We start from the raw sequence: 21,445 nt of genomic DNA, 5'->3' as shown, positions 1-21,445 counted from the left end.
AACAAGAATTTTTTTGCTTGCCGAGAAACAAAACTACCTGCAGAATCTTTTTGTCAAAATAGCCAAAGCAACATTGTCCTATAAGTTCCACATCATGACACATGTACAAAAGAGGCAAAATTTCCATTGGGTTGGGTTGTCCCTTGTTAGGCCCAAAGCAATCTCCATTACTTTCTTTTTTTAACAGTAAAGCTGAGATCAACTTGTTTTATGGTGTCATTTTGTGAATATATGTCTGCGTGTTCATGATGAATGAATTCATGACATCACTTGACATGCTACAAGATCTGTCAGTGGTGCATACCTGTAGTGGAGGGGACACTTTGTAAAGTGCTGGGGCTGCTGTGTATACCAAGACGTAAGCTCCCTTTTTTCTACATAAAAAGAAAGGAAAAGTACTGAATTTTTAAACAAGAAACCATAACATTAAGAATGGTTTTAAATGAAAATTTTATACCCGCCATGCTAAACCTTCTTCGACTGCAACCGATAAGGCTTCTGTGGGGTTTTCAATAATTCTGGATTTATTCCCTGTGAAGTCCATAGCCACAAGAGAATTCTCTGAAACACTTCTCTACAAGATAAAAAAATGTGTTAAATGCATCTACCAAAAATATTTTACAGTATACCCTTGATTATTCTCAGACAAAATCAACATGGAATATATTGATTAACCAGCAAAAAAGTAAAAAATAAGGACATGTTTTCTGGAGAAGGTGGTTTATATGCAATAGATACCCCCATTATGCCTGAAAGATAAATGCCTGTCATTATCAAGATCACCAAATGGTATTTCATTTTTAAGAATTACAATTTGCATTCCTAAGAATTATCTGTTAAGGTGGTTAAAAAGTAGAGTAAATTAGTTATTTAAGTTGAGTTGGTTTTTGTTAGATTTATATTCCACTTTTTAAATATACCATTTATAACGGAGGTAGATATCTTTCTCCCAATTGGATCAAACCTATTTTGACTTCTACAGGTCCCAGGCCAATGTTGATGGGGAGCTGTAGCTCCAATTACCTTTAGAGATATTCTAATATAAAAACAACCCACATACCATCAATTGAAAAGGAAAATAGAGGGGAGGGAACAAGAAACAACTGCAGAAATTATATAAAGAGTACCAAACTAGTATCTGGAGGGCTACACTTGGTCCAAGAGATTCTACTGAATAGTGTGGCATCAAATTAATTTATAAATTCATTCATTCCTTTGTTTATTCACTCTATTTGTATATAATCAAATCAATAAAAGCATACAGACAGTAAATCACGTGGGGAAATCATCTTGTTTTGTCAACCAAAACAGAAAATCCCGTAACAATAAACAAGCTAAACAATTTCTTCCTCTTCCATTATCTCCAAAATCAGTTGCCTGAGGAGGCCACATAATACAACAATCAGGAGGTTGTATTTATATTTCAGTTTAAGTCATTGTTATTAAGTATACTTACCATGGGTGTGCTAAGAAAACTGCCCCCACTTCTTCCTTGATAGGGCTGTGTGTAATTCTTGTACAACTGCATTCCATACTGTAAACAAGGAATAAGAACTATTACAATTTTATGTATATAATTCAATTGTCTGAGAATATTCTACCATTAAAATAGAAACACAGACACAGCATGCATTTGCAATAGCACATAGACTTATATACCGCTTGATAGTGCTTTACAACACTGTCTAAGTGGTTTACAGGGTCAGCATATTGCCCCCAACAATCTGGTCCTCATTTTACCAACCTCGGAAGGATAGAAAGCTGAGTCAACCTCGAGTCAGTCAGGATCGAACTCCTGGCATTGAACAGAGTAAGTCTGCAATACTGTATTCTAACCACTGCGCCACCACAGCTCCTGCAGCCTGTTTATTTGAGGAACCATCTGTCTCTGATTATGTCTACACATCCCACTAGCCCAGTGGGTCTCAATCTTCCTAATGCCATGACCCTTTAATACAGTTCTTCATGTTGTGGACCATAAAATTATTTTATGTTTTCCATATTTTTTTGAAAATATGTGTTTTCCTATGGTCTTAGGCAATCCCTGTGAAAGGGTCATTTGACCCCCAAAGGGGTCCCGACCCACAGGTTGAGAACCACTGCACTAGCCCTAAAAGAGAGGCATGCTCTGGGTCTCTTGACCGCCATCTGGAGGAGCCCAGACAGAGATCTTTTTCTGTCATGACCCCAGGGGTGAAATCCAGCAGATTCTGGAGAACCGGTAGCGGAAATTTTGAGTAGTTCGGAGAACCAGTAGTGGAAATTTTGAGTAGTTCGGAGAACCGGCAGTGCCACCTCTGGCTGACCCCAGTGTGGTGTGGGAATGGAGATTTTGCAGTATCCTTCCCCTGTCATGCCCACCAAGCTACACCATGCCCACCAAGCCACGCCCACATAACCGGTAGTAAAATTGAATTTCGCCACGACATGACACCCACCCATTGGAATATTATCCATCCCAGAGATTAGATTGGACCCAACCCTGCTGGCTTTTTGTTACACACAAGGTTGCATCATTGAGTTTGGAGAGTTGGGTGTGTGGCAGAGCCTGTGCAATGGTTATATTGATTGTGTTGGTTGTTTCTTTTAAAAAAATATTCTTTTTGCTGCTGATTATGCGTGCATTTTTAAATGTTATATATTTCATGCTTTCATAATTGTTATTAGTTGCCCAGAGGCAAGAATTTGAGGGGTGCTGCTATATAAATTGAGACAGATAGAACAGATAGACACAAGTGAATTCTACCACTAGGCTGTATGATTGAAGATGAACGATTACAGACCAACATCTCTAAAAGATCCAGAACGTTGACTTACAAAATTAATCCTATCACTTAATATGATCACAGTCACAATGACAAGCCAAATTATTACTCCATCTGTTTTAAACGTGGGCTGAGCGATGTTCTGCTTCATACTAAAAACAATAGGAATGCCTGTTTTATAGATTTTTTTCAAGCGTTCTCAAAAATGATAAAATAACAAGTTTCCATGAGGTTTTTTTTTAAATAACTGAACAGATCTCTATCTCAAAAACCATGATGGGCGGGAGGAGGAAAAGGAGAATGTCTGCCTAGATTTATTCTTATCCTTTGACAAGTAGATTATAGGGAAAGGGACAGGGCCACCTGGTGACCCAGAAAACTTCAGTGTACCTGAAAGAACATCCCTAAGGAAACCTACAGCTTGCCAATAACAATAGTAATACAAAAATCCTGTAATACACAGGAACAGTTTTTCATTGATTCCAACACTAACAACACAAGGGCAACAAGCGTTTGTGTTTATAAGGTAGTAGCAAGGTGGAATTAGCTCCCTTTTTTGTCTCTAGATCCCATCCGGAAAAACCTTAGAAAAATCCAACTCTATTTGCAGTTTTAAACATCTCTTATATCCTGAACTGGATTTGGATAAATACTGAAGTGGTGAGTAAATAGCGATATAACAAAAGCAGTTACTTAAACACTCTTTTTTATGCACAATATAGTTTTGTGCTATTGGGTGACTGACCTGACAAAAGTATGAACAAAAGGCATTTTTAAAATAACTAATCTTATTCTGAACAAGGAGCTCTTGGGAAGCTAGCTGAACAGAGGTGGTATTCAGCCGTTTCGGACCGGTTCACCCAAACCAGTAGCGCCGAACTGCGGGTGGGCCTGCCCACCTGCCCCGGCTCCAAAACGTCCTATGTAGCTTCATTTTTGACACATGCAAATGCATGCATTCCACGCGCATGAGCATAGTGCATTTGCGGAAGGGCACACGCATGGGCAGAAGGTGCATATGCTCACAGTTACGAACCGGTGGTAAACCTAAGTGAAACCCACCACTGTAGCTTTATATGTATTTGCTAAGATCCCAGGAAATGTGATCAGATCATTCTGCTGTGGACAGAATAACAATTACAGAAATCATTACTTTGAATGAGCAAAACTATATGTTACTTGGAGGAAGTAGAATCCCTTTGCTTGTAAAAGAAACTAAATATTTCTTGTTCTGTGAGGTATGCCAAATCCCATCAAACTCTTTGACTGCATTAAGTTATTATATCCTAATTAAACTACTACATCCCATTTACAGTGGTTTATGGTTTAGTGTGATGAGTGAACCCAAACAACTATGATTTATTCAACAAGTTCTAATTAAGCAAACCATGAGTTACTATGATGTATAAAAAAGGTTCTCATCTAGGCCAGTACACAAGCTACAAGAATGATCAGTAAACAGATTGTTCACAGGATAAACTTTTTCTAAGTTTATTTTCTGAAGTTATCACAACTCCTGAAATGTTGTCCTAGGGGAACCCTTCAAATTATGCATAATATGACAAGGAGGTTTCACTTCCATTTTTCTATAAATTGAGGAACAATATATGATCCAAGCCAAAGGTCTAATATGATGTACAAACCAACCCTTTATTGCAACCCAATCACTATAATTTATTCAACAAATCATTCAGCCCAACAAACTGAATCTGATTTCCCTCCTGAAATATTATTGTAACTACCGGTATATAATGGGCCAAAGTATGTCTCCAATTTTACTTTACTTTTCGTAAATGGAAAAATACTTTATCTAAAGGAAATGTTTTCTTTACCCTAACAGAAATTGTAATAGTTTATCAATGTTGAAAAAATGAATGAATAAAGAGCAAATAGACATATATTACCAAAGAAATCCCACTAGTCTAAGGAAGAAATATGTAGACTGGATTAACATATTGCCTTAAACCATGATTTATTCAAGTTAAGTGATTAGGCCATAATGTCAGGTACCAAAAAACCCCTCACAATGTGGTTTAGTGCAGTGATGGCGAACCTTTGTTGGCTCCCATGCCAAATGTGGGGGGAGCACAGGGGGGGTCGTGCGCCAGCATGTCACACCCATAATGCTATGCGCGCAGCCACCCTGCCATGCTTTTGCCACAGTTTTTCTGCCCTCCCCAGGCTCCAGAGGCTTTCTAGGAGCCTGGGGAGGGCAAAAAAAGCTTCCCCACCCCTGAAGGCCCCTGAAGCTCCGGAGGGTGAAAAACAGACCTATGGGGAACCCGGAACCCATTTCCAAATGGTGACTTCCGGTTTGTCTGTAGGGCCGATTTTTGACCTCAGGGGCCTTCAGGAGACTTCCATGAAGGCTCCAGAGGGTGAAAAACGGTCCTACGAGCAAACCAGAAGTCTGTTCCTGAACTTCTGGTTTGCCCATAGGGCTGGTTTTTCCCGCTCTGGAGGCAAAGTCTCTGGAGGGCAAAAAACGGCCTCAAAAGGAGGCCAAAGTCAGCTGGCCAGCTGACAGGGCAATACCTCGCGTGCCCTGACAAATGGCTCCGCGTGCCACCTGTGGCACACGTGCCATAGGTTCACCATCACAGGTTTAGTGTATTGTGTGAATCAACATTGGTATAATTACCAAATGAGTGATCGTTTTGTGGTAAGAGTTTTGAGTTAGTTCAATTGTTAAGCAATGAACCGTACCTCATTCCAGTGAAAATATATGTTTTATAGACTATTTAACTTCACTGGCATCTGCTGAAATGTCTATTATTTTCTAATCTATGCTGCATATTTTAAATTTTTTTAAAAATCCATCTAAACTGCCTGAAGCAATGTAGTCCTCTTAATTGAATTTTAACATTCACTTTTATTGGAGTGGAATGGTCCCAGATGGAAAGTTTCCTATCACTACCAGTTAAAAGATGTAATGCAGCTCTGATGCCTTCCGATCCTTAGAACACCAACTGTGACAGAACAAAGCAAAAGGAATGGGGAAAAAATGTTGGTAAAATACGGGATTGCTATAAATGGAGCATCATCCTTAAGGAATAAATACTCTTGAACTAGTTCTTTGGAATAACAGTAACAAGCACTTCTCTGATAATCTGAAACTGGTGACAGGGCTTTTTGTGCATAAATCACTTCTGCATCCTTTTGATGGCTTTTTTCATTTTAAGCCTATTCTTTGACCATTGCAAGGCATATTTTAAGTCACTCACTTCTCCCATAGCTTCCTTCCATTTCTTCAAAAGGAATGCCTCTTCCAAACATTCCCGTGGCACGACAAAACCGCGGTCCACTAAAGCACGCCTGATTAAAGTGCGTCGCTGATGTCATCAGCAGCATGACAAGAGCGACCGCGGAGAAAAAAGGGCGCTTTAAAAAGCACTTTGAAAGCAAGCCGATTCACGTTAAGGTAAGGGTTAGGTTTAGGGTTAGGGTTAGGGTTAGGTTAAGGGTTAGGGTTAAGTTTAGGGTTAGGGTTAGGGTTAGGGTTAGGGTTAGGTTAAGGGTTAGCGTTAGGTTTAGCGTTAGGTTAAGGGTTAGGTTTAGGGTTAGGTTAAGGGTTAGGTTTAGGGTTAGGTTTTGGGGGTTAGGTTTAGGTTTAGGGGTTAATTTTAGCTTTAGCGCTCACAGCGTGCTTTTTTTGTCGCGCTGTGATGATGTCAGGTACGCGGTTTCATCGAGCGCGCTTTAGTCGACCACGGTTTTGTGGTGGAACCAACAGTCCTACACTGTCCATGCAGCCTGGTCATCGATGGATTGGGTTTGTGCTACGTGCAGTGCTTTTTCAGTTGTGGTTCTCCCTCACATGATGCCCTCCCTGGGAAGCACGCCTGACACCCATTTTAGTGACTACCCTAAGCTAAGAGCTTCTTCTTTTTCCCATCACTTTTAGTGAGCTTTGGCTTCATAATTTCTATGAGGAGTTTGTATACTTTTGTCTTACATCCTGGTGGTGCTACGTTCTCCTCCTAATTGGTTTTTATGCTTTAAGCAAACGTTATTTACTGAAATAATTGTGCAGGTGAGAAATATACACATGCAAGACTGAGCTTCCAAAGGCTAAAAATACCACTTTTACCCAGAGGCGTAAAAAGAAGAGTGAAATGTATTGTGTACGGTAACTATAGAAACAATTGGTGAAGACAAGGCACAGAAGAAGAGAAGACATTTACCTTCAGCAACCGAATTGCTGTCATCCAACAGGTCCTACTTTGCTCACTGTCTGCATAAAGGTATTTCAGGTCTCTGGTTCCTCCTGCTTTATAAGGCTAGAAGGCCACAGCATATTGTTTAGCATTAATGCATATCTTGAAGACTATACCTGTTGAAATAAAAGCCACTAATTCTCCTATTTCACAAACAAAATCTCTTCTTTTCTTAATTTATTTTTTTCCCCTGCATCAAAAAAGTGGCTTAGAATGTGGAGGGAAAAAACCCCAACTAATTCGCTGAAAGATGTTTAGGTCTTATTAAAATGCTAAATTCTTACCTTGAAGCAGAAACCAAAAGTAGCTGGCACTCCAGATATCTTTTTGCCTCTCAGAGACATATATATGTCGCTGCAGCTGAATTCACTGAAAAGCTGCAGGTGTCGTGGTTCCTAAAATGAAAAACATGAAAATATTACATCTATTTTTAAATTATTGATCGGGGGGGGGGGGGGGAGTGTTGTTGTTGAGAGAGGGAGAGAAAAAGCCTACAGCAGAACACAATGAATTTTCAAAGAATTATAGAAACAATGTATTTTCAAAGAATTATGGAAAGTTTTTTCAAGTTGTGTACAGCATCTTATGACTACTCAATATCTTTTAGATTAGGGAAGCCTTCATCAACACTACTAAAATAGCCTTCTGCACGAAACAGCAACAGTAAACATTTTTAAAGGAAAAGAACTTGAAGTACTGAACATGATAGCTGTGTGTAGCGACTCTGCTAAAACCAGAATGTTGCTTATTTGGTTTTGCTGTTTTTTTTATTTGTTGCACAGGATGAAGTATAAACCCAGCCACTGTCGTTTATTCAATAACAGATTACACCAAAAGCAATAGCACTAGCAGTTAGACTTATATACCGCTTCATAGGGCTTTCAACCCTCTCTAAGCGGTTTACAGAGTCAGCATATCGCCCCCACAGTCTGGGTCCTCATTTCACCCACCTCGGAAGGATGAAAGGCTGAGTCAACCTTGAGCCGGTGAGATTAGAACCGCTGAACTGCAGATAACAGTCAGCTGAAGTGGCCTGCAGTACTGCACCCTAACCACTGCGCCACCTTGGCTCAAACCATGGTCCAATATGAAGTGGGGTCCTTGTGTGATTTTCCACTATTAGCTTCAAAATGTAGATGTAAATGTAGATTGGACAAAACTGTTGGAAACAACCAACAAAACCATCATTCCCAGAAATACAGGGGGAAGTAGATGCCTTTTTTTTTTTTTGTAATGCACGGGACACAGCAAGTTTTTATCAAAGGCAAGGTCTTGACAAATATGCACCAACTGCAGGGGCATCCAGTCCTCAGGGAGAGTAAAAAAATCCAGATGACAGATCAGTCCAAGTAATGGAAGCCAAGTGTATAAAATAGTGGGCGAATAGAAGAGGTAGGACACCAATTCAGATGGCTCAACCAATGAGATTTAACTCCCCCCCCCCGCAATGGCGGATGTGAGTGAAGCCTATATACCTCGGCTTCAGTCTTATTAATATTTAACAAGGCTCCTTTGTACATGCAACGTTGTTTTCTGTATAAAGGGGTGGAGTTTTGGTCATACAGTCATGTCTGCCATTGCAACTTTTTGGCCCAGACCCTGAAGATAGCTCTGTGGATATTTTTTTCCCCATGATTATGATATCTTCCCTTGGCTTCAATCTCAAGAGAAGGAAAATGAACTGCTATAAGCTCTGGAAACAGAGAATTCCCAACCATTTTCAAGACAATTACAGGAAGAAGAGCCCTGGGTCTTCTTCCAGAGGGTGGCTGGAAGAACTAAAGTGACAATATTTTAGTCCTCCAGTAAAAAGGTTTCTGAGAACAGACCAATTTCACTAAATTGTTGTTCTGGAGAAAAGAGGAGGAGGAGGAAAGAGTAATAGGTATATTCACTGCTTTGAATTATTCAGAAAAATAATAAAAGTGGGTTGAAAATAAATAAATTCATTAAAATTGTACAGGACATCACCACTTCTTCCACAGGCAGAGATCATCAGCATAATATTGTAGCTCTTGTGATGAGCCTCCCAAAGACTATAAAACTGTAGACTTAATCATAATGCAATATTTTTTTTAAAAGAATTTTATGTTTTAAAAGCAACATCTTTAATCCTTTAAAGTGGAAAGTTAACTATATTTTTTTCCAAATCATAGTTCATTACAAGTCTATATCATAAGGACTGGATTATCCCCTTTTTCACCTCTCTTCCTCCACAACAGAGATTTCCCAACCTGGGGTGCCTACACCCTCATGGGATACGAGATGAAATTTCAGAGGGTGCTGCAAAAAGTGGCTTGTGTCACTTAGTCATGAGCCACAAGTCACAATTATTTTTTATAGAGTGTGTGGATATTGATCCAACATTTCCTAGGGGTGTGATGCATAGAACATATTGGGAACCACTGAGTCAACTCTGAAGCGAACCTGGCTGAAGCCATCTTGTGCTGCCTCATAGTTGCCACGAAGCCTGAGAGGGGGAAGTGAGGGGGAAGTAGATAGCCTGACTACAGTCAAAACAAAACTTTTTCCTGTGGGAACCATGGTCATTGTAACAGGTGGCTGTGGAAGGAGGAGGTTGCCAGCTATATTCATTGGAGAATGTGACCGGTGACACCTGGGAGGAGGGATTTTTAACTCTTTTAATAAGGTGAAAACTGCCGGAACTGTTAGAGTTGATTTTCACCGGCAGTGTCGATATGATGTATCCAATAAATATATTCTTTGAGAAATCTCCCTGTCTTGGAGTTCTGCTTTCAACGGGTGTGTTACTCGGAATGCTGACTCAACAAGAACAAAACTGAGAGGAATTTCTGCTTTCAACGGGTGTGTTACTCGGAATGCTGACTCAACAAGAACAAAACTGAGAGGAATTTTTTCCAAATCTCTACAGACTTAAAATGAAAAATAAAAAAAAACCACCCCACCTGTTGTGGCCCAGCAGGAGCCGTTGGAGCTACTGCCAGACTCCGACAGTGAGGGGCGAGCAGAGACTGGTTGGCCACCAGGTGGCGTCGGAGCCTTGGATTAGAGGAAGTGATCTGGAAAACTCTTGTGAGTTGTTTCGGGATGCACGCCGTCGAAGGGCTACTCGGCGGCAAGAACAACTACGTAATTATATGAGATGATTACGCTCAGCTGATGCTTATTAAGATCCTCTCCTGATTATAAAAGAGACTGCTTGTGCTACGCCCTTTTGCAGAAGTCAACGTTCACGATTAGGAGAAGCCAACTTGGAGAATTGGTTTGCTTGTTTGCATTGGCCTAGGTTTGTAGGATTTGCTGCCAGAGTGTTTATCTCTTTGTTTATTTTGGGCTTGCAGCCAACGAGAGTCTGGACTGATTAAAAGTATTCTTATTTACGTTTGTCTCGGCTTTCGTTCCTGGACGGAGAAGGGGGGGTCAGAACACCCACCTATTGTATAAAAATAAAATATATACCAATTTCTAACCACGTCTTCCTTTTCATTTGCCAAACTTACCTTCGATGTTCCCTTAGTGGAAAAATACAGACCAGATCTTCGCAACAAAAAGTACATTTTTTTCCAGGTTTTCTTCCCTTGCTCTTTAAAATGCAAATAACCATGAATTTCAGGATATGCAGTGGAACTTAAAAACATCTGGAAAAAGAGAGAGAAAGAGAGGGAATAGCAAAAGAAAGCGAGAAACTCCACTTCTTTAAATTCCATTGGAATGTTCTCTTGCAGTTCTTTGTAGACAATGAAGAATTCTAGCATTGCTTTAGCATTTGCTCAGGACATTGTACAATGAGCTTCTGCATATTACATATATTGTTGAAAGATCTACAACTTTCTTAAAATGCTAAGTGCTGTAAATGCTAAGTGTGTTCAAGATAACTCCATAGTAAGTTCACCTTATTCTACCATCATTGCTGCTTTGGGTTGCTATTTACATTTTTCAGAAGATCCGCCAACTTTTCCTATTACAGGAGAAAGTCCCCTTATCTTCACGAAAGTGCTTATAATTAGCACAAGATTTTTCACAGCTGGGACTGGAATTCTGCTCAGTTGTCTCATCCAATATTATTCACAATTCAACCAACCAGCTATAATTTCTTCAATACCTTTTTGCAGATGGCAGGCTATTATTACATTTAACATTATCTGATAGAACAGTTAGGTGAGAAGGCCATACTTTTTCTCTAGGCTCACTTTTTCTTTGCTACACAAATGTATGGATGCACATATACACGCGTGCACTCGCGCGCGCACACACACACACACTACACAGAGAGACTTCATTAAAAGGAAGAGATGCTTATAAACCTAACTGACACCTTAAGAATAAATAAATCTTAAGCCAGATGGTATCCACCTGAGGGATTCCAAGAACTACATGAAATTGCTGACCTGCTGATAAAAATACACAATCTGTATATGATCGCTATCTATTTCCAAAGACTGGAAAATTATAAGTGAGACTCCAATTTCTAAAAGAGAAACTAAGAGGAGATACTGGCAATTATAGGACAATTAGCTGACAATTAATTTGTCTCAAATCGATAATAATCAAACATAGAAAAATGAGAACCAACATGGCTTCATCATGGATAGGTCTAAGTTAATCGCAAATATTTATTGTACGGGGGTATCTAGTTTAGTTTACTTTGTCATTGCACATCATACAATGAAATTAAATGACATCCTCAGTGCACATTATAACTAAAAAAATAAAAACACAAAACTCACATCCTTCACATTCTATACAATTGAATTGAAAACCGATATTGCATTAATATTGGACTATATCATAGAATTCAATATAGTTACTGCCCTGGGATAGAAGCTGTTTTTCAGCCTATTTGTCCTTGTTTTTATTATCCTGTACCATCTGCCAGATGGTAATAGTTCAAAAAAAAAGCCTGCCCAGGATGTGAGGGATCTTTAATAATGTTTTGAACTTTCGTAAGGCAGCGGGAGCTATAAAGCTCTTCCAAAGCGGGGAGAGGGCAACCAATGATCCTCTGGGTTAAATCTCTAAATTGTCTTATGGTATCAAAAACACGCAGAGAGAGATGACTGGACAAGTCCTGAAGAACTGGAATACTCAATTAACTTTGGCCAAAGGCTCCTGAGCAGTTTCAGCAGCAGTGGGAAGAGTGGTGATCTTAAGGAGAAGCTATTGACTGGAGAACAGAAATGCACAAATCACTTTTGAACTCGAGTGATATTCAATATTCAGTTCAATATTCAGAACTGAATCATCGGGAAGTGTTGGTAGAATCTGTACGTTTAGTCTGTTTAAAATCAACTGGAATGAAGAGGGATCAGCAAAGTGGCTGATGATGATTTCCCACCTGCCCCCACTGTTTTAATGAGACATGTGGATTACAGCACCATAAAAGTCAGCCACAAGGGATGCAATCTCAACTAAGGATGCTTCAGAGGGAAAAATTGCATGGGATCCCCAATTCTTACTACTTTGCACAGAAGTGAGAATGTGCTCAGCAGTGCTTAATGGAATTTGTGGTTTGATCCACGGGTAAATGATTTCATTTCAGTCTCTTACCTGCAGTATCTGTGCGTGGTTCGTTGTGCCATTGCTCTCATTTGAGAGGGATACCAGATGATCTGGGAAAAAAATCTGCAAAATATAAAGTTAACAGAGGGCAATGTTTGACAATGTTTGACAAGCTTGAGCTGGACAATGGGCTATATACTGTGGATTTCATCATGACTATTATAATCTAGACTGCAAAAATCCAGGCAACCACTAGATGGCCATACAGAAAACCAGAAAGTCCAGTTGCCTCTTGAAAAAGCAGCTTTGGGACAACCATGACCTGGATGACCGAGACTCTCCATAGACATATAGCAAACTCTTAACAACTCTGACTACTCTGGCGATCAATTAGAATTTAGCAACTCTGCATCAGAATTATTTATTTATATGTGAATGTGAATTGAAAGAATACCTGACTCCCAGTAAATCAGGATTATTTGATCTTATAATAAACCAGGATAATAAAATCAAACAATGAGAACTAACAATGAGAATATAATAATGATAAATAATATAGCTACAGCCATACTATGTGGGTAAAATGCACATAGACATAAGAAAGCATTGTGAGAATTAGGTGTTCAGCAGAGTAATGGCATAATAAAGCGTATTTTTTAAAAAGCAAAGGATTATTCAATGGATGGAATATAGGAGTGGAGAATTAGGAAGGAACAAAAAATCCACTGGAATTGGGTGTCTAAAAAAAAATCAGATAAATATATTTTTAAAAAATAGTGATTGGCAGCGTACAGTCTGACTCGTCCCATTTCTGCTGCAGCAGTACTGTGTTTCAGAAATGATTTTTTCCTTCCCCTGTCTGCTGATGTTTGTCTATTTATTTATTAAACAAACATATAGCTGCCCATCTACCAAAGGCACTCTGTTCAGAAGAGAGAGAATAGCAAAGCCAAAGGACTTAACCAATTGCTTCATTTAAGAAACACTGGAGACACATCATCAGGACAGATCTGTTGGCCAAGGTGTCAGGACAGAAACAATAGAAATAGGATTAGGATTGGTGATAAGGACAGCAAATTTTATGGCAATATAGACTTCTGCTAGCTCAAGTATAATGACATGGTGTTGGGAAAGGAGGTGGCCTTCCTCACAAGAATTATTTCAGCAGGCATTGTGTCTGAAATCAGCAGCCATTGTGTGTGAAATCAATGTTCAGCAGAAGAGCACTTCCTTGGTAAGCAGAAGGTCCACATTAATGTTACTTACTAAAAGAAATAACATGAACGACACTTCCGCTGCCTGTCAGAATTCCATGGCCAAGTAAATTTTCTATGGTCTCAAGTACAGGTGGTCCTAACACAACCACCACAATTGAAACCAGCAATCTGTCACTAAAAAATGTGGTAATTAAGCAAGACACGTGACTGCAATGGGATTTCTCTGTAGCTGTTAAGTGAACCACTCATGATCATTAAGTGAGACACCATGTGATCGCAACATGCAATTTTACAGTTGACTCCTCCGCTGGCTCTGATTGTCGGAAATAAGCCGTGAAGTGTGCAAATGGCAATTGAATGGCCACATGACACTAATGCAAGGACTTATCGCAAAGTTACCTTTACAAGGCTGTCGTAACATCAAGTGGTTACTAAACAGGGCAGTTATTAAGCGAGAGCTACTTGTAGTACTTCCAAGTGATTTCCAGATGTGCTCCAGCACAATTGGAAAATGGCATGTTGTGGAAGACTCTTATAATGTACACAGCTCACAGCTTGTAATAATTGAAAAGAGCCCAGAAGGAAACCCATTTGTCACTTTTGTCTGTAGATAAAACAATGTGCAGTCAATTGCCTCTCAGCAAGAGATTTTTGACTGCCACCATAACCTTCAAGCTCTATTCATACATTGGGTGTAGCTGAGGAATATGGAGCAAGCCAGGTTTTGCAAGCCTATTTGCAAAGCTTTGGATTTTTTTTCAGTAGATGGGCACAAAGAACCAAGAAAATGACCTCCTCCTATAATGCCAGTCTTTCTACTGGGTGGGGACATGAGGAACATATGTCACTTAAAGGTCAGGTTTGGGGAACAATGGCCCTTAAATGGCTTGTGGACTTCAACTCCCAGAATTCCTGGCTGGCTCAGGAATTCTGGGAGTTGAAGTCCACAAGTCATAAAGGTAACATCGTTCCCTACCTCTGCTTTAGGTAGTTTGGCTAGTGGTGAATAATTCCTCACTCGGCTCTACAACTTTATCTTGCTGAACTGTAGTAAAAAAACAACAACAACAACCCGGGACTGAACTGTCAGTCCTTTGAATCAAAGGGAGAAGGGTATATCCCCCAAAGATTTTTGTTACTAGACTTCACATAGCTGATGAGTTCCTGTAACTATGAAGAATTATGCTGAATATTAAATCTGAGCTATTTACCTACATTATAAACATATTATGCATTAAGAACGTACCTCGGGGGTCTTAAAGAATTCGTATTTGGCGTAATTTTTCCGGAAATAAAATTTATTGTCTTCTTCAATTCCCCACTTCGAATGGACTTCAACAATCATTTCATGGTCTTCGACTATTCTTTCTGTGAAGCAAAAGAGAAATGGAAATCCTAGTTCTTTCTCCAAAGGAGCTGGGAGGAAGTGGCTTACCTGAACCCTTTCAGGTGGGGTTCAAGCAGGGGCTGAAATCCAGCAGGCTCTGACAGGTTCTGGAGAACTGGTAGCGGAAATTTTGAATAGTTCAGAGAACTGGCAAATGCTACCTTGGCTGACCCCAGAGTGGGATGGGGATGGAAACACACGGCCCTAAAACTAGAAATGGTTTCATCCCTGGCTACTTCCAAATAAGTTGTGCTCTCCAGCTCAAAACGCGGTTGAAAAGGGTCAGGGTCTTCTCTGCTTCTCAAATAGACAAGAGGGAAAAGCCCATCCTCATTTGTTCTAAAGTAGTTGTTCTAAAACAAAAGAGGTTTTCGCCAAAAGATCATTTTCCAGTCTCCCTCTCCCTCCCCATCCCGAGAAAAAAAAATCCTCTGCACTCTTTTTGCCAGTCAATGAAGCCAACCTTCCTTACGTTCTAAAAATAACATACTCCAGATCTTGGAATAAGATGAGTGTTCAGTAAATATAATACACGTATAGCTTGTCCTTCAAACTAACTAAATTCATAAAGTCTGACCTGGACAAAAGATGGCAACTTTTCTTTGCCAGCAGAGGAACTGAAAGACTCCACTGAAAACTAAGCTGTCTCAAAATGTGCTTCCTTTGCTAACTGTGAAGGAAGCTTTCAAAACTAGCCTGACATTTAACTGTAGCAACACAGATGTCACTGTGGCATTTATGAAAATGCCACCTTGTATAGGAGGGGAAGGGTACTTTTTTTTAAAAAAAATTGTAACCATCTCCAATAGAATATATTAATACTTTTATCAATTGCATCACTTATTATGATTAAAAGGAAAAGTTCCACTCGCAAATATGTGCTAGTCGTTCCCAACTCTAGGAGGTGGTGCTCATCTCTGTTTCAAAGCCAAAGAGCCAGCGCTGTCCGAAGATGTCTCCGTAGTCATGTGGCCGGCATGACTAAACGCCGAAGGCACTGGAACGCTGTTACCTTCCCATCAAAGTGGTTCCTATTTTTCTACTTGCATTCTTACATGCTTTCAAACTGCTAGGTTGGCAGAAGCTGGGACAAGTAATGGGAGCTCACTCTGTTAAATGGCATTAGGGATTGGAACCGCCAAACTGCCAACCTTCTGATCGACAAGCTCAGTGTCTTAGCCATTGAGTCACCACGTCCCTCGGATTATTATTACTTAGGTAAAATAACCATCATTTCCCCAAATGTTGTTTATAGACATCTTTGTCTTCTAATATACCTAAATTTTTCAGACATTCATGCAATCCAGTTTTTTCTCTACTCTGTTTCTTTCTTTCTTTCTCCATCCAACTGGTGTTTCTAAAAATTTTCTGGAGTGCAGAATTTAAATGGACTGGATTTACCATATTTTTCAGAGTATAAGACACTCCAAAGTATAAGACGCACCTAGATTTTGGGGAGGAAAACGAGGGAAAAATATCTGCCTCTGCCTCTCAGCAATTTGCCTCCTTGCAACAAACAGTAGAGACAATATACACTGTTTGTAGTGTTATATTTCAGACCATACTTGTACAGATGCTGTTAAAATTGATGTGCTTTCTGGAAGTATAGTTATTCTCTACTATTTAAAAGAATAGCACTTTTTAAAACAATAGCACGGGGGCTTTTCAGATCAAGCATTTATTTTAAAAAGCTTCTTCATTTTATTAAGTTGTCTAGAATAATAAAAGCAGTCTTTAAAAAATAAGTCTAATAATTTGAACATTCTATAGGCATTTATAGTTGTTGACTTACCTCCTTGCAGCAAACAGCCTGATTAGCACAAGAAAAAAAAAATCTGCCTCCCAGCAATTTGCCATGTGGAGCAAACAGCAAGTTTCACTTTCAATTTCTCCCGATCATTAGCTGTTACAGGCTGCAGGGATTGCTGTAGCTTATTGAGGCGAGGCCTCTGCAATCCCCGTTTGCGGCAAAGAGGTAAATTGGAGGCAAAGGCCAAAGGGTTGGAGCCAGTGGGGAGGTGGGGCTACATTCAGTGTATAAGACGCACTCATATTTTCACCCTCTTTTTGGGGGGGGAATGTGCATCTTATACTCTGAAAAATATGGCATATTTAGGTATTCACTTTACCGTTTATAAATTAACATACTGCTGGTTTCCCATAATGTTCCTAAAGTGTGCATAAACTATTACCGGTATCTTGCCTTTGCTTCCAAATTGCTAGCGAGCCAATTGTGTTATCAGATGAACAAGGAACATTGTACGTTTGTCTTGCCCGCACCTTCCCCATATATGTGAATTTTGACTTCCCAATTTCACCAGGTAACACATAACTACTGTTGGAATTTTAGAAACTGAAGTCCACCCAAACATAGGTTCACCAAAGTTTGGAAAGCTGGAATCTCTCTACTTCACCTACTTAAGGTTCTAGTCAGCCATATCAGGACTGTCAACTCTGAAGCGAACCTGGCTGAAGCCATCTTTTGCTGCATCATAGTTGCCATGAACTCTGAAAGTGGGAAGGGAGGGAGAAGTGGATAGGCTGTTCCAGCAGGCCTGGGGCTGTTGATCTATAAATTAGGTCCAGCCCCCAGCTAAGCCGAATGTATGTTGTATTTTTTAAACTGTTTTTCGTTTTCTCTCCTCTATTTGTGATTTTTATTTTATCTCGTATTTGTAAGCCGCTTGGAGTCCTACGGGATTGGGCTGCATATAAACTCATTAAATTACGAATTACGATTGGCTAACAGTCAAAACCAAAAGTTTTCTTGTAGGAACCAAGGTCATCCCAGCAGGTTGTAGTTGAAGGGAGAGAGGAGTTACCAAGCAGCCTGCCAGCTACTTTTATTGGACAATGTGACCAGTGACATCTCGGGAGGGAAACATTGCCCTTTTAATTAGGCTAAAACCACAGAAACTTTTAGAGTTGGTTTTCATTAGCTGTGCCAATATGATATATCTAATAAATGTATTCTTTGAGGAATCTACCTGTCTCGGAGTTATGCTTTTGGCGGATGTGTCACTTGGAACATTGAAAAGATCCTTTTTAGAATAGGATATTCTAAAGCTCAAATACAGCTTCTTTCTCCCCACTCACAGTGCCACCTTTTCTCCACCTTAGTTTTATTTCTTTTATTTCTTTGGGTTTTTTTAATCCCACCTTTATTGTTTATAAATAACTCAAGGAGGAGAATATAGCTAATATTCCTCTTGTTCCCCACACACCAACTCTGTGAGGCGAGTTGGGTTGAGAGGGAGTGACTGGCTCAAAGTCACCCCGCCCATTTAGAACTCCCAACAGACATTTTCCAACTGAAATTTAATATTCCACGGTCACTAAACTGATTAAGTGCATCCAGCTTTCCCCATTAATTTTACTTGCTTGAAGCCAGCTGGGAATGTTGCAAATGGTGGCCTGTTGTGGCCCAGCAGGATCCGGTTGAGCTTCTGATGGATTCGGATAGCGAGGAACCCTATGAGTCTGCCATGGAAGATGTGGAGGACCCTGGGCAGGGTTCAGACTCAGAGCAGGGACCAGAGAGGCTGGTTGGCCACCAGGAGGCACCTGAGGCATGGAGCAGTTGGGAGGATCAAAGGAAGTTTATCTCTGATGCTAGGTTGAGACAGGCTGAGAAACGGAAGCAGCAACTCCGTAGGCAGACTCACAGAATTAAGCACAGGTGGTTGTTGATTGGCCCCTCCCAAGAGTGATTATAGGTGAGGCATTGGGAGGGGACATTTGCAGGAAACAACCATTCGAATTAGTAGGTAATAAAATCTATCCATGTATTCTAGCCGTGTCTGTTCGTTTGGACTCTCTGGGTTGCTTCGTTTGGATTATCTGGGTTGCTGCAGAGATATTGTATTGAACGTGAGTTGCCTGGGCCCTCAGCCAAAGGATTCGTTATCTCAGTAATTGAGCAGTGGCAAACAGCCAAGCCTGTGTTCTAATGCAGTGGTCTCCAACCTTGGCAACTTTAAGACTTGTGGACTTCAACTCCCAGGTCTTAAAGTTGCCAAGTTTGGAGACCACTGTTCTAGTGTATTCACAGGCTGGGGAGGGGGGGTCAGAACAGTGACCCATACATACATGCCAGTTTCCAAGCACCCAACTTATGATCATGTGACCACACAGGCATGCTGCAATGGACTGCAAGGATCAGTCATAAGTCATTTTTTTTCACCCCTTTATAACTTCCAAGTGTTTGCTAACTGAATGGTCATAAATTAAGGATCACTTCTGTAGTATGAAGTTCTTTTTAGTCAGTAGTGTTGATGTTACCTCATTGTATAATGAAATATTTTCAAGAAAACTATCAAGCTCAGAGGGCACCAAGAATTCCACAGTTGAATCCTGAGCTACAAATAGTCTCTTTTTTCATTAATGATATAAGTGAATCTACCTCTGAAATATACGTCAGAACCTGTCCTACTTTGCAAGGTTGCAAGGGCTCTTCTGTCGCCTACTGCCGTCCCATGAAGTTGCTGGGAGTTGAGCTCAGTTCAGAGGAGTTTTTTGTTTTTTTTTACTGGCGGTTAAGAAAAATGAATGACTGAAATTCTGTGTTGAGTTTTGGTAAAGGTAAATATGCCTTTGAAAGCAAGAAGCAACAGTGACACCCAGTGGACATTTCAAAACTATACACGTCTATCTGCCACTATGTGAACAATTATCATTCTTTCTTTATAAAATACGTTCAGCCTTTCCTAAATTAAAGCAATTTTAACATCTTTTTAAGATTTGAAGAACAAATCAGGGATGTATTCAATCTTCTCTCTTACTAAATTCACAATTCAGAAGCTACTTGTATTCCTATTACTGGAAAAGATTCCATCTAGATAATAAAAGCCACCTTATGTCGTGACTTTCCGCCTAGATTATTGAACAGTTACCGGTAGCTACCACCATTTCTTTTGCATTACCCTTGAAGCTGACCCTGAAGAAATAAAGCCTGCTAAATCCTGCCTATTAATTCCATTTAGTAGATTGGATTAGAGTCATGACCAAAACTGTCTTCCGTTAGAGCAGAGTGATTTACTATTAGGCAGCGCTTTTAAACCCCGTGTTCTGGTGGGACAGCAAAAATATTTCCATTGGCATCAATGTTAATGCCCCAGATGGTTTTAATATTCCCAGATGTGTCAAAGGATATGATCCCGATCAGATACCTCTGGTCAGATTAATCAAGTCAAATAGGTAGGGATAAATGTGTCTGACAAAGCGGCATCAGAGTTCATCTTGTTCAGCACTTTTTAAACTGAATTTACATTAATCTTATGGAAGAAAAGAATGATGTAAAGTAAGTTCAGCAAAGTCCGAATGCTTGAAATGTCGGATAATGAACATGCCGAGGGAGGGAGGGAAGGAGGAAGGGATAGAACACTGAAAGTAGCCATTGGGAACTCACTGAAAACCAATTTACATTTTAGATTCCCATTCTATATTTTGCTTTTAAGAGTTCAGATCCACCCACAAACAAGGTAAATGCTGCAGAAAACTGAAGCACAGTTCTAAGTTGGTAGAGATGGAAACATGTCATGGTTGATCAAACTATGCGGCCTCTCCAGGGAATTCACAAACGTTACTGTACAACTAATCCTCGACTTACAATCAGAATTTCGATTGTAAATTGTGATGGTCATAAGTTGAGGTATCCATGTATCTGGCCTTAGATTTTAGTTCTGTTTTTGTGATGATTGTTATGTGATTCACGCAGTTTTGAATCTATTATTTTCAAATGGGCATTTTTGGCAGAAAACTGATTAAAAAATTTCACAAATCACGATCGTATGACTGTGGGATAATGCAAACAGTTGTAACTGTGAACCAGTTGCCAAGTGCTCAAAGTATGATCATGTGACTGGGGAGGGTGCAACACTTTATGATGGCCAGAAGTGCTTTACAGGCCATAAAGGGCCCCCCTTTCGGAGGTCGTCAATTCCAAATAGTTGTTGATTGATTAATTGTAGGTTGAGGACTACCCATATAACCTATCCTTTCTAAAGTCACTTCTAACCAATTTTAACCCTTACCAGCAGGGGAATATCATGTGTGGGGACTAAAGCTTCCTGGATTTCCCATATGCTAATGGCAGCGGTGGGATTCAAAATCGTTTGCTACCAATTCTGTGGGCATGGCTTGGTGGGTGTGGCAGGGGAAGGATACTGTAAAATCCCCATTTCGTCCTGATCAGCTGGGACTCAGGAGGCAGAGAATAGATGGGGGCGGGGGCGGTCAGAGTTGGTATTTACCGGTTCTCTGAACTACTCAAAATTTCCGCTACCAGTTCTCCAGAATACCACCTCTGGCTAATAGAGAGGGGTTTCCAATCTTCCAAATTCCTCCTGAGAGACAAATTCAGATCAGTGCTCTTAGCTA

General features: G+C 40.1%; 1 protein-coding gene across 1 annotated transcript in view; it reads right to left on the bottom strand.

Annotated features, from left to right (window-relative positions):
- Window positions 1-21,445, bottom strand: part of GRB14 (growth factor receptor bound protein 14) — a 64,629-nt gene that overhangs the window by 5,069 nt on the left and 38,115 nt on the right. Inside the window, exons 4-11 of the mRNA XM_087710842.1 lie at window positions 14,927-15,048; window positions 12,512-12,586; window positions 10,465-10,602; window positions 7,267-7,377; window positions 6,950-7,045; window positions 1,457-1,534; window positions 458-574; window positions 305-374 (exon numbers count right to left, since the gene is read on the bottom strand). Of these exons, the coding sequence (XP_087566968.1) occupies window positions 305-374; window positions 458-574; window positions 1,457-1,534; window positions 6,950-7,045; window positions 7,267-7,377; window positions 10,465-10,602; window positions 12,512-12,586; window positions 14,927-15,048 (807 nt within the window). The remainder of the gene's footprint in view (window positions 1-304; window positions 375-457; window positions 575-1,456; window positions 1,535-6,949; window positions 7,046-7,266; window positions 7,378-10,464; window positions 10,603-12,511; window positions 12,587-14,926; window positions 15,049-21,445) is intronic.

This window comes from Thamnophis sirtalis, unplaced genomic scaffold, assembly GCF_051295495.1.
Source record: "Thamnophis sirtalis isolate CommonGarterSnake01/CBP01778 unplaced genomic scaffold, rThaSir2_p1.2 scaffold_1, whole genome shotgun sequence".
Classification (NCBI taxonomy): domain Eukaryota; kingdom Metazoa; phylum Chordata; class Lepidosauria; order Squamata; family Natricidae; genus Thamnophis; species Thamnophis sirtalis.
The sequence above is the reverse complement of the archived record's forward strand: the minus strand, read 5'-3'. Positions and strand labels throughout refer to the sequence as shown.